Source organism: Sorex fumeus, unplaced genomic scaffold (genome assembly GCF_029834395.1).
Source record: "Sorex fumeus unplaced genomic scaffold, SorFum_2.1 ptg000048l, whole genome shotgun sequence".
NCBI classification, from domain to species: Eukaryota; Metazoa; Chordata; class Mammalia; order Eulipotyphla; family Soricidae; genus Sorex; species Sorex fumeus.
The window spans coordinates 5,754,432-5,766,777 of record NW_026606105.1 but is presented as its reverse complement, the minus strand read 5'-3'; the positions used below and the strand labels follow the sequence as shown (position 1 = coordinate 5,766,777).

The window sequence follows — 12,346 nt, the reverse complement described above, 5'->3', positions numbered from 1 at the left end:
TTCTGGGGCACAATTCTGAACGGGATTGTTGTTTTCATATAGCTTTCCTCTCTCTCAGTGTTTGCGTATAGGAAAGCCATGGACTTTTGTGTATTGATTTTATAGCCTGCAACTTTACTATACAAGTCTATTGTTTCTAAGAGTGTTTTGGTGGAGGTTATTTGGTTCTCTAAGCATAGAATCATATCATCTGCGAATAGTGAGAGCTTGATTTCTTCCTTTCCTATCTGAATGCGCTTAATATCTTTTTCTTGCCTAATCGTTCATGCAAGTACTTCCAGTACTATATTGAACAGCAGTGGAGAGAGTGGGCATTTTTGTCTCGTCCCTGAACTTAGAGGAAAGGCTCTCAGTTTTTCCCCATTGAGGATGATGCTTGCTGTAAACTTGTGGTAGATGGCTTTAACTATGTTGAGGAAAGTCCCCTCTATACCCATTTTGGCTAGGGTTTTCATCATAAAGGGGTGCTGGATCTTGTCAAATACTTTCTCTGCATCTATTGATATGATTATATGCTTTTTATCTTTTCTTTTGTTGATATGATGGATTATGTTGATTGATTTCCGAACGTTAAATCATCCTTGCATCCCTGGGATGAATCCTACTTGGTCATGGTGTATGATCTTTTTTATGAGTCGTTGGATTCTATTTGCTAGTAGTTTGTTGAGGATCTTTGCATCTGTGTTCATCAGGGATATTGGCCTGTAATTCTCTTTCTTTGTGGTATCTCTGTCTGCTTTTGGTATCAGTGTGATATTTGCTTCATACAAACTGTTCCGAAGTGTATTTGATATTTCAATTTTGTGGAAAAGCTTAAAGAGGATTGGGAGTAAAGGTAAAGGTAAAGGCCCTCCCGTTGATCATCGATTTGCTCGAGCGTGCCCAGTAACATCTCCATGGGAGACTTTGTTGTTACTGTGTCTGGCATATCGAATACTCTCGGTAGCTTGCCGGGCTCTCCGAGAGGGGCGGAGGAATCAAACTCGGGTCGGCCATGTTGTCTGCGTGCAAGGCAAACGCCCTACCCGCTGAGGGGCCTGTATTGCCTTAAAGTGGCGCATTTAGTTGTTCTTGTAACCATGGTTTTGAGTCTATGAAGTTTCTGAGCTGTTATTTGTCTGTGAAACTGTGTGTTATTCCTTCTATTATAAATGAGAGTCTCGCTGGGTAAAGTATTTTTGGAGAGGCATTTATTTCATTGAGTTTTTTCACTACGTCCCACCACTGTTTTCGGGCCATGAGGGTTTCATCAGAACAATCAGCTGTAAATTTTAAGGATGCTCCTTTGTAAGAGATTTCTTTCTTGATCTTGCTGCTTTCAGAATTTTGTCTCTGTCTAAAGTTTTGGTCATTTTGATCAGGATGTGTCTTCAGGTATTTTTATTCGGATTTCTTCTAGCTGGTACCCTTCAGGCCTCCTGAATGTGGTCACAAGTTTTCTTCAGCTCTGGAAACATTGTAGCAATGATGTCTTTGACAGTTTCTTCTTCATCAAGGTTTTCTTCCTGTCCCTCTGGGACTCCAATAATTCTCATGTTACCCCTCTTGGCTTCATCACGATCTTCTCTTGCCATCTGTTTCCGAACTGTGAGTCTCTTTTCCATTTTCTGCTCTTTTCTGGAGAGTCTCTGAACTTCATCTTCGAGCTCACTGATTCTGTTCTCAGCTGCTGTTACTCTGCTGCTGAGGCCTTCCAGTGAGTTTTTCAATTCGCCTACCAGGTTTTTCAGGTCCTCCATTTCCGATTGCATTTTCCTCATTTCTGCCTTCAAATCCTCTTGTCTTTTATTGGCATTGCTTTCCATTGTGTCTTTTAGTTCCCTAAGCATCCTAAGTAGCTGCCTTCTGAATTCCTTGTCAGAGAGGTTGTCTAACACTACAATACTATTGGTGTCTTCTGGGCTAGCCTCTTCAATAAGAAAGTTTGGTGGGCTTTTGTGTTGCTTTACCATTGTGACCTGTGTGGTTTAGTCCTTCACGTTCCCCGTTACTATTTTGGTTGAATGAGGAGAGAGTTACCGGAGCCGTTCAGCTTTGTTGCCACGAGGTGGGCCTGAGTTCCCCTCCCACGCAGATCAAGGGGGAAAACTGGCTGTTCTAGGGGATCGAGCTAGGTGCGCCTGCCCAGAGAGAGTCCCAAGTCCTGGGGACAAGCTGTACCTGGTTGAATGAGGAGAGACTGCCAGGAGCCATTCAGCTTTGTTGTCGCAAGATGGGCCTCAGTTCCCGTCCCGCAAAGATCATACTGTTCCCTCTTGTGGTGGGAAAGGATTTTGGATAAGGTTGGTCAATGGTAGGCACCCTTCTACCTTTCTGAGTCTGACCTTCTTCTCAATCAAGCATTATTCTTTGTTTTATAACCGACATTGAGTGAAAGTTTTGGAGGAGGTGCTATTTAGTACTGAGCTTGTACAGCTATTTTCAAGCAGAACTTTTGTTGGAAATGGAGTAGGCGAGTGGGATGTTGAATTGTAATAGAAGAGGTGAGAAATTTTTGGTTGGTATTAGGCGACAAGTTGTGGGATGAAATTCCTGAGTGCTTGGAGTGAGTGATATAACTGCGGCCGTGTAAGCGCTTGCCTGCGAGAAGGCCACGCCCACTTTGGGAGGCCACGCCCCTTTCTGGTGGCCACGCCCCCAGCCCATCCCAGGCCACTCCCACCCAGGATCCTGGAATGGAGGAAGGGTGGTGGACAGTCTCCCCACTGGGCTTTGGCGGGAATCGGCGCCGCGTGGCTGGGGGCAGAAGCGGCTCCCGGCTGGGCTCCCCTATCATTTCATTCTTGCAGCTGTATAGTATACCAGGGCTGGAGCGATAGCACAGCGGGTAGGGCGTTCGCCTTACAAGCGGCCAACATGGCCGACCCGAGTTCGATTCCTCCGCCCCTCTCGGAGAGCCCGGCAAGCTACCGAGAGTATTCAATATGCCAGACACAGTAACAACAAAGTCTCCAATGGAGACGTTACTGGGCCCGCTCGAGCAAATCGACGATCAACGGGAGGGCCTTTACTTTACTTTACTTATAGATATATCACACAACTTCATTGTACACTTGTCAATCATTGAACACCTAGGTTGATTCCATACCCTAGCTATTGTGCGAAGTATTGCTGTGAATAGTGGTGTGCATATGTCCTTTTCAGCGAATGCTTTTGTGTTCTGAGATAGATACCAAGAACTGAAATTTTTGGGTTATATGGCAACTCTTGTCTCACTTTTTCGAGAAATCTCCATACTGTTTTCTGTAAGGGTTGAACCAGGCAACATTTCCACCAGTGGTTCATGAGAGTTACTCTTTTGCTACATCCTCTTCAACAAATTGTTCTCAGTATTTATGTTATGTGCCAATCTTACTAGTGATATCTCATCGTTGTCTTGATTTGGATTTCCCTAATGATTAGTAATGATAAGCACTTTTTCATGTGCCTATTGGCTACTTGTCTGTCTTTTCATTTCCTCTCCCCATTTTTCTACAGGGTTTTTGGATTTTCTTTTACTTTGGTTGTTAGTCTTTGATAGCTCTTAATATATCTTGGATAGTAAACCTTTATCTGATGTGCTGGGTTCAAATATTTTCCCCCCATTTAGTTTGGTGTCCTTGAGTTTTAGCCCGTGTTTCTTTTACTATGCAGAAACTCTTTAATTTGATGTAGTCATATTTATTTATTTTTATTTCTGTTGCTTTTGCCAGTGGAATCATATTATTGAAAATACCTATGAGGTCTAAATGTTGGAGTGTTCTCCCATATATTCCACAGTCTACTTATTGATTTTATGGTCCTTGAACCACTTTAAATTGACTTTTATATAAGGTATAAGATAGAGATCCAGCTTCATGTTTTTAACATGTGACTATTCAGCTTTCCCAACCCAATATTTAATTCATGCATTCAGCTCCTTTGTAGAAATTAATTGACCACAGATCTGTGAGTTATTTTATGTATTCTCTTCTAACCCATTGTTCAGAGAGTCTGTCCCTATTCTAGTACCATGCTGTTTTGATCACCATGTCTTTATATTATAGTTTGAAGTTAAGTAATGAGATACTTACCAATTTATTAATTTTTATTTTGGATTTGGTAATTAAGAGTGATTTATGATTCCATACAGACTTTGCTATTATTTTAAATCATGGAAGAATGTCATCTGAATTTGGATGGGGGTTGTGTGAAATATATAAAATAATTTAGGTAGAATGATCATTCTGAAAACATTTATTAACTAATCTATGAACATGGAACGGTTATTCTATTCCCTAAAGTCTTCTTTTATGTCAAGTGGCTCATAATTATCATGGGGTAGATATTTTTATTCACTTCTTTGTTGACTCTGTTACTTGCTATTTGGGGCACTCCTCTGAATGGAGTGTATCCTTTGATATATTCTTCTTCTAGTTATTTATTTGCATATAGAAATGTGACATATTATTTTCTGTTGACTTTGTAGCTGATTACTTTGCTGTATTGGTTATTTAATAGAAATACACTAGCGGTGTTATCATTTAAGTAAAATATATGGCACAAATTGGGTAAGGTTTCTCTGAAAATCAGTTAGATTCATGATACACCATTTTTTGGTCCACCTCTAGTTGTGTTTGGGGGTAACTCCTGGTTCTGAACTCAGGAATAAAATAAAAGATAAAATAATGGACTCTTGATGGGCAATCAACCAGGAATAAGAGGCAAATAGGAGGAGAAGTAAGAAGGAGGGCTTTGAGGAAGGAAATGAGAACATGTTTTCCAATTTGACTCTTCAGTTACATATTATTGAGGAATATTCTTTCTCTATCACATAGCAATCATTGTACTCTTGTAAGAAGTTAAAAAACATCCTCCTTATCTGAAAATTCAAGGACAGTCTCTCAGCTTGGCAATGAATAATGAAAGAATCACTGTGTTGTAGAGACCAACCGCAAGTACTGAATTTGCTTGAGCACAGGAAATTTCAATCACTAGATGTCTAATACTTTTCCTTTGGTTTCCAACAGATATTAAGCATTACTGTGACCAATGAAAACATCAGCTTGCAAAACTTCGTTTCATTGACATGGTAAAACACTCTGTGAACTTTTAATAAGAGCCTATTCATGGATGGATTTCATACCCCTTATATTTCATGCTCATAAAATTATTATGTTAATTGTTTTATGATCTTCATTAGAAAAATACTTAAAATTTTTGTTCTATGTTTCTCTATGACCTATCATATAGGATTTCAGGGATGTGAGGAAATATTTGTGGGTTATTTTAATGTTTGTATATGATTAATTTGGTACTTATGGGTCTTCAGATAATGTGTACTGAAGATGTTCTGACGATTAAACATTTGTGTGTATAATCATGAAATGGGCCTAATTCTTGCAACTACACAAGGACACAGGGAAAAATGTGACATGACAGTGTCATGTCATGGAGCTACCTCATACCCCAGTAACGTATCCAGAAAGAACGTCTTTTATTTGCTTGTTGGGTGAGGGAAAAAATATGCTAAAAACATCATATTAAGATCAAGAAAACAAAACAAGGAAGATGAAAAGAAGCAGGATTAAAATGTTTGTGATAAGTAAGGAGGAAACACAAAAATATCATGGATAGTGACCTCACAGAGAGGAGAAAAGAGAGCCAACGCACTTGAGATGAAGAGTTTTGTGGACCAACACTTCAGTTCTATTGCCTTTGGCCTTCTGTTGCTTGCTTACAGTGTATGTTTATGTGTCTAGAGCTTCAGGGGAAAGGGGTGGATGGGAGGGACAATTGGGACTTTACTGGAGAGTAGGGGCACTCTTGTGGTGGGTGTGGTGTTGGAGTGTTGTACGCATGAAACTGTCATTAACAATATTATAAATCACAGCACCTTATTTAAAACATATTTTAAAAAAGAAACGCTAGTGGGAACTCTAAGCTTATAGGAATCAGGATGAGGATGAGATTTGAGCAAGAAAAAAACTGAAGATGTAATTTAGATGTAAAAAACTTTTTTATTTAAACGTACTTTCCTCTACTCTATGCCAAATGTATTCAACTGTAGTTGGAACAAATGCATATATTGTACTTTCCAGAGAAAAATAAAACAAGTGCAATTACAAGAAATTTTGACTTTTGTGGTATTTTGTGGTATTTTGACTTTTGTGGTAATCATTCTCCCTTTAAGATTAAGATTTCCTTTTGTTCAGCAAATCCTTGTGACCTTGTCTTTGCTATCAGAGTTTCTGCTATCTCCAATCACCAAAAAATAATTAGATTCATGATTATTTATACCTTTCTATATGCTTCTCATGGGGATATTCTTAATATGTAGGCATATAGAATCATGTTATTGGGTCTTTGTGGTTTTAATAATCATATAAAATATTATATTTGGCAAAATATCAACTGAAATATGAAACTTGTTACACAAATTGAACAAAAATGGTAATAAAATGTTTAAAATACATTACTAATTAAAACTTCAGTTAGGTAAATTACATATTAATGCTCAGCTGACACATTTTTGTTATGAATTAATAGATTGTTTTACTAATAGATATATTTCCATGCTCATGTCTTATTTTTTCTTTCAATATGAGAAATCTGCCTTTTGTTTGCATACTCAGTATTAAAAAAGGCAATGAAGAATAATATTGTTAAATTGACTAAATTTTATGAGTATCAAAATTAGTGTTACTGGGGTGACACAGTTCACAATAGTTATATTCATGCTCTAGATGTACAATATTACTGCACCATATCTTTCGTAAATTGCCCAAATCCCCCCTATTACTGTCATTATTTCCTTTCCCATTGTCCCCCACCCTTACCCCTGCTTAAGAAACCAAGCTCTGGGGGCTGGAGCGATAGCACAGAAGGTAGGGCATTTGTTTTGTATGCAGCAGACCCGGGTTCGATTTCCAACATCCCATATGGTCCCCCGAACACCACCAGGAGTAATTCCTGCATGCATGAGTCAGGAGTAACCCCTGTGAATTGCCGGGTGTGACCCAAAGAGCTAAACAAGAAAAAAAGAAAAAGAAACTAAGCTCTGTCTTCAGTGTCTAAGGGTTTATTTTCATTATATCCTGTCTATTATTCCCTTGGTTTCTTTTTTTATATAACTCCCTGGATGAGATCATCCAGTATTTATTTTTTTCTGACCTATTTTGCTTAGAGTAGCACTCTCTGTTTCTATTCATGTTTTTGCAAAAAGAAATAACTCCATTTTCCCCCTTACACTGAGAAATATTTTTCTATGTACGTATAGCCGACCCGAGTTCGATTCCTCCGCCCCTCTCGGAGAGCCCGGCAAGCTACCGAGAGTATTCGATATGCCAGACACAGTAACAACAAAGTCTTCAATGGAGGCGTTACTGGGCCCGCTCGAGCAAATCGACGATCAACGGGAGGGCCTTTACCTTTACCTTTTACGTATAGTACATCTTCCTTATTCATTATCTGTTATTGGGCATTTAGGTTGGTTCTATAGCTTGGCTATTGTAAATAGCCATCAATGAACATAGGTGTGTATGGTATCTTTTTTAATTAGTGTTTTGTGTTTGGGACATAAATCTTAAGGAACTGCTGGATCATGTGGTAGCTCCATTTTAATATTTTTGAAAAGTCTCCATAAATTTTTCCATAAAGGTGATTATGTTACAAGCCTCCTTCTACTGTATTCAAAATTATCATAATATTTATTTAATTTGGGGGCCACACCCAGAATTTTTGGGGGCTCACTCCTGTGGGCTCAGTCACCTCTGTGGTCAACTATTTGTGGCTATCTCATTCAGATCTCATTCTTTTATTTTATATCTTTGTAGGTCTGACAAAGTTAAAATGACAATCATAAGCCTTTTAACCTGGGAAGGAAGAAAGTCTTCTCTTATTAAAAGTGTCCTTGTTATGACTATCACAAATAACCATACAGAGTAGGGTGAATTGTTCTTAGCAGATGTAGTTCTAGTGCCATCAACATTTCATTCTTTTCATTGTAACTACCTCATTGGGAGGTTACCTCTGACTGTAGGATGGTGTCTTCCAGGTTAAGGGTCATAAATATTGTTGGTATATGATCTGATGAATTATTCCACCCATAACTCTCTTTGATCACTTAACTACTTCTGCCCATGCCTGACATCACGATACGATCACCATCACGATCATCTTGTTGTTTGTCTATTTCCTCGAGCAGGCACCAGTAACGTCTCCTTCTTCCTAGCCCTGAGATTTTAAAAGAGCCATTTCAATGCTCTTTCAGTATTAGGAGAATGGGACCCATCATTGTTACTGGTATTTGGCATATTGAATACGACACGGGAGGTTTGCCAGACTCTGCCGTGTGGGTAGGATACTTTTGGTAGCCTGCCAGGTTTTCCAAAGAAAAGATAAGATAATAAGATGTCGTGATACATCACGTTGCATTCTTCCTTATAATGACACGTCACGATACATGTCGCGATACATCATACTATGATGGCATGTCGCAATACATCACGATACATTCTTCCTTATAAACAAGGGGAAAACACTAGGTCACATACAGTCTTCTGTCCTGGAAATATATTTTTATCAATTTCCCACCGGTCGCCACAAGCATATGACCCAATAACTTTCAGTTTGCAGGAAAGAATGGTAAAGCACTTTAGAAAACAGGCTACAGCTAGAATTGTGTATTAGCATGGTGATATGGATGCTATCACAAAGGGACTCAGGATACAGGGGAGTTGGGTATCACACAAAAAATAGAAAGATCTTATGTAGCAATTTCATTTCTTGACCTTTGGTCAAACTATCATATAAAACTGAAAACATAGCCAGGTATGTCTTCCCTCTATCAAAGGCTCTTTTATACTGGAGCAGAAGATAAGATGGATTTGTCATTCCAGGAATTCATAACGGCAGAAAGCTACTTTCTCTTACTCATGCTCTATTTCTATCTCTTCTTCTCCTGACAAACACTGAGCACTTCAAAAAAAATTGGATTACTATGGGAACCATATTACTTATGAGCCTTAGGTCCTCTTAAGAGAGGGAATTCTCTCATAAATTTCTATAGGTATATATATGCAAATTTTATTTATATAAACACTATGTATCATTTATAGTTGGTAAGTAAGTAATATGTTGCAACCACTTTGGAAAAGAATTCTGCAATTTCTCAAGAAATTAGAGTTCCCGTATGATCCATAAATTCCACTTAATATACCCTTAAGAAAATTGAAAATATATGATCATACAAAAATGTGTACATTCATAATTCATAACTAACTTGTTTATATGAGCCAATTAAGAAAAATTCCTACTTTATATAAGTCAATGAGTCAATAAAAATGTAGTGTAACAATATGGCAACTAATATCAATAATCACTTAATCACTTAATCACTTAATCCCCGTTATTCATCAATTTACTCGAGCGGGTGCCAGTAACGTCTCCATTCATCCCAGTTGTGTGCTAGCATAGCCCAATGGTATCTGTTCGTTCTAGAAACATGCAGAGCCTCAAACGATCATTCAGGGTCTTGACGAAGAAGTCTGACCATCTTGTAGGTGGGCATCCACGTGATCTTTTGATGTCCTGTGGAATCCAATCAGTAATGGCTCTAGTCCAGCGGTTGTCTGTAAACCTCATTACGTGTCCAGCCCATCTGATTTTTGATGTCTTGGCAAATGAGACAGCGTCCCTGATTCTTGAGCGTTGACGAAGACCAGAACTCCGGATTCTATCTCTCATTTGAGTGAATTGTGATATTCCAAGCATAGCTCTTTTGATTCCTCTTTGAGAGACACGAATAGCGTTCTCATCCTGTTTTTGTAGGGTCTAGGTCTCTGAGGCATAGGTTAATGCAGGAAGAACAGTGGGATCAAAGAGATGTGCTCGTAGCTGGAGGTTCATTGTCCTTTTAGTTATTTCTTCAATGTTCTTGAAGGCATTCCAAGCTGCTCTCTTCCTCTTGCACAACTCAGGTGCCAGGTCATTCATCATGTTGATTTCTCAACCTAGGTATATATAACTGTTGCATTCGGAGATGGTGGTTCCGTTGAGAGCGAATGGAGCGTCAGGAACAAGGCTGTTTCTCATAAACATTGTCTTCGTAAGATTCAGCTGTAGTCCAACATTTCCACATTCACGGTCAAAGTCGTTCAGCATTTGTGCCGCTTGGCTGATAATTGGTGTTATTAGAACAATGTCATCAGCAAAGCGGAGGTGGTGTAGTTGCCGACCATCTATCTTCACTCCCATGCTTTCCCATTCCAGTCGTCGCATGATGTTCTCGAAGGTGGCACTGAAGAATTTTGGTGAAATGGTATCACCCCTGCCGAACCCCTCTCTTGATATGGATGATTACTTCTTTGTAGAATGGTGAGATCTTGGTAGTGAATCCGCAATAGAGCTCACGAAGAATCCTGATGTATTGAGTTTGTACGCCCTGATTGGCTAGGGCTTCCATGACCGCTTCCGTCTCAACAGAATCAAAGGCCTTCTTTAAATCAATGAACGTTAGACAGAGTGGCATCTTGAACTCCCGAGAAACCTCAATGAGCTTAGTAATCGTGTGGATATGGTCGATGGTACTGAATCCTTTTCGGAATCCGGCTTGTTCACATCGTTGTCCTTCATCTAGTGTTCTGCTAATCCTATTCAGGATGACTAAAGTGAACAGTTTGTAGACCACAGACAATAGGCAGATTGGGCGATAGTTGCCAATGTTGTGGATGTCTCCCTTCTTGTTTAGTAGTACAGTCCTGCTGGTTTTCCATTGGGAGGGAACCTTGCATTCAGACAGGTAGCGTGTGAAGAGCCGAGCCAGTGTATTGATGAGTATACTGATGGTAAGTTCTTCAGGTGTTCAGGTCTGATCTTGTCTAGGCCAGGTGCTCTTTGTTTCTTTACCGACGAGATGGCATGTTGGATTTCGGAAGGGAGAACATTGGGAACGACATATTCATCATGTGGTATGTGGTATGTGGGTAAGTGAATGTGGCTATTAAAGAGATCTGTGTAGAATTCATGAATAATCTTCTTCATTGCCCTTCTGGAAGATGTGATAGATTCATCATGATGTCGAAGGGCGGTCATCTTGGTTTTGTAGTTGGTGAAGGACAGGCGGGCATTATGAATGCTTTTCCCAGCTTCTGCCACATCCACCAGTACTGCTGCTCTCCTGTTTTTGAGGTCATCCTTGATGGCTTCTCTGCGCTCTTTTGCCAGTTCTGATGTTCGCTTGTGGTTGCCTGAGGCATGTGCCAAGCCACGTTGGCGAATAAGTTCAAGAGTGTTCGAAGAAAGGTGGTTTTTTGTGGTTATCTCTCTCTTGGCATTCCTCGGACAATCATGGAGGTGCTGAATCACTCGATCGTATTCCTCATCAATGTTGTCAATGACGGCATCTTCCCATGTTGCCACAACAGAGCTAAAGAGCTCCCAGTTGGTAGTCGTTCTGGGAATCCTCTTCTTAAACCTTGCATTCTTTTCTCCTCGTTCTGTGAGGTAGAATTTTGCATGAAGAAGACGGTGGTCTGATCCCGTTTGGAATTTTGGGACAAAAGCAACATCGGTTAGGCAAAACTGTCGATTGAATATGATGTGGTCTACTTCATTGTGGAACCGTCCATCGGGAGACTCCCATGTCCAATGTTTAGATTCAGCCTTTTGGAACTGTGAGTTACCATGGAAGGTTTTGGTTGACATGATGAACTCAGACAGTCTGTCACCCTGTTCGTTCCATTCTAGGCCATGGGTCCCGATGTGGAGTTCATCGACTGATCTTGGTTCTATCTTGGCATTAAAATCACCGACAATGATCGTGTAGAAGCTGTGATCTTCTTTATAGAACTTCTCCAGCTCCATGTAGAACTTCTCAGTTTCTCTTTCACCATAACTGGATGTTGGTGTATAGACAACAAAGATAGAAACTGCTAGTAGTGAGCCACATCTATTCAAGTGTAATCGTCCGATTCAGGTTGTTAGACATTCGAATGAATCAATGCTCGTGGCTAAGTTTGTGTTGACAAGGATACCGACACCACCGACGCCTCTTTTATCACAGGTTCCAAGGAACAGTTCTTTTCCAGTGTTGAAAACGGCATGCTGTGATTGATGTCTTCTCATTTCGGTCAAACCAATGATGTCATACTTGATCTTTCGCACTTGTACCATAAGGTCTTCAATGGATGCATCAGATGCCAGCGTACGAGCGTTAAAAGTACAGACAATCATTTTTGTTTTTATTCGTTTTTGCAGCTTATTTCTGCCTTGGTATTTTATCAGTCTTTCCTTCCATATCCTTCTCGACTCTGCCATATTCAGGGTTAGGTGAATGAGATCCATTTATTACTGGATTTGGCATATCAATTTGGTCTATTTGGCATAG

The 12,346-nt window shown here is 39.8% G+C and overlaps 2 protein-coding genes across 2 annotated transcripts in view; one reads left to right on the top strand and one right to left on the bottom strand.

The window, feature by feature from the left end:
- The window catches only part of MGAM (maltase-glucoamylase), a 271,108-nt gene extending 266,042 nt beyond the window's left edge, over nt 1–5,066 (top strand). The window contains 1 exon segment of the mRNA XM_056123959.1: nt 4,989–5,066. Coding sequence (XP_055979934.1) covers nt 4,989–5,066 — 78 coding nt within the window.
- A 5,327-nt stretch (nt 5,067–10,393) lies between these two features.
- LOC130032331 (craniofacial development protein 2-like) lies at nt 10,394–12,237 on the bottom strand (the record flags this gene model as incomplete). Its single annotated transcript, XM_056123908.1, is given in 2 exon segments — nt 10,394–10,795; nt 10,798–12,237. Coding segments are annotated over 2 exon segments (1,797 nt in total), but the record flags the coding sequence as incomplete, so codon positions are not given.
- Nucleotides 12,238–12,346: the final 109 nt, after the last annotated feature.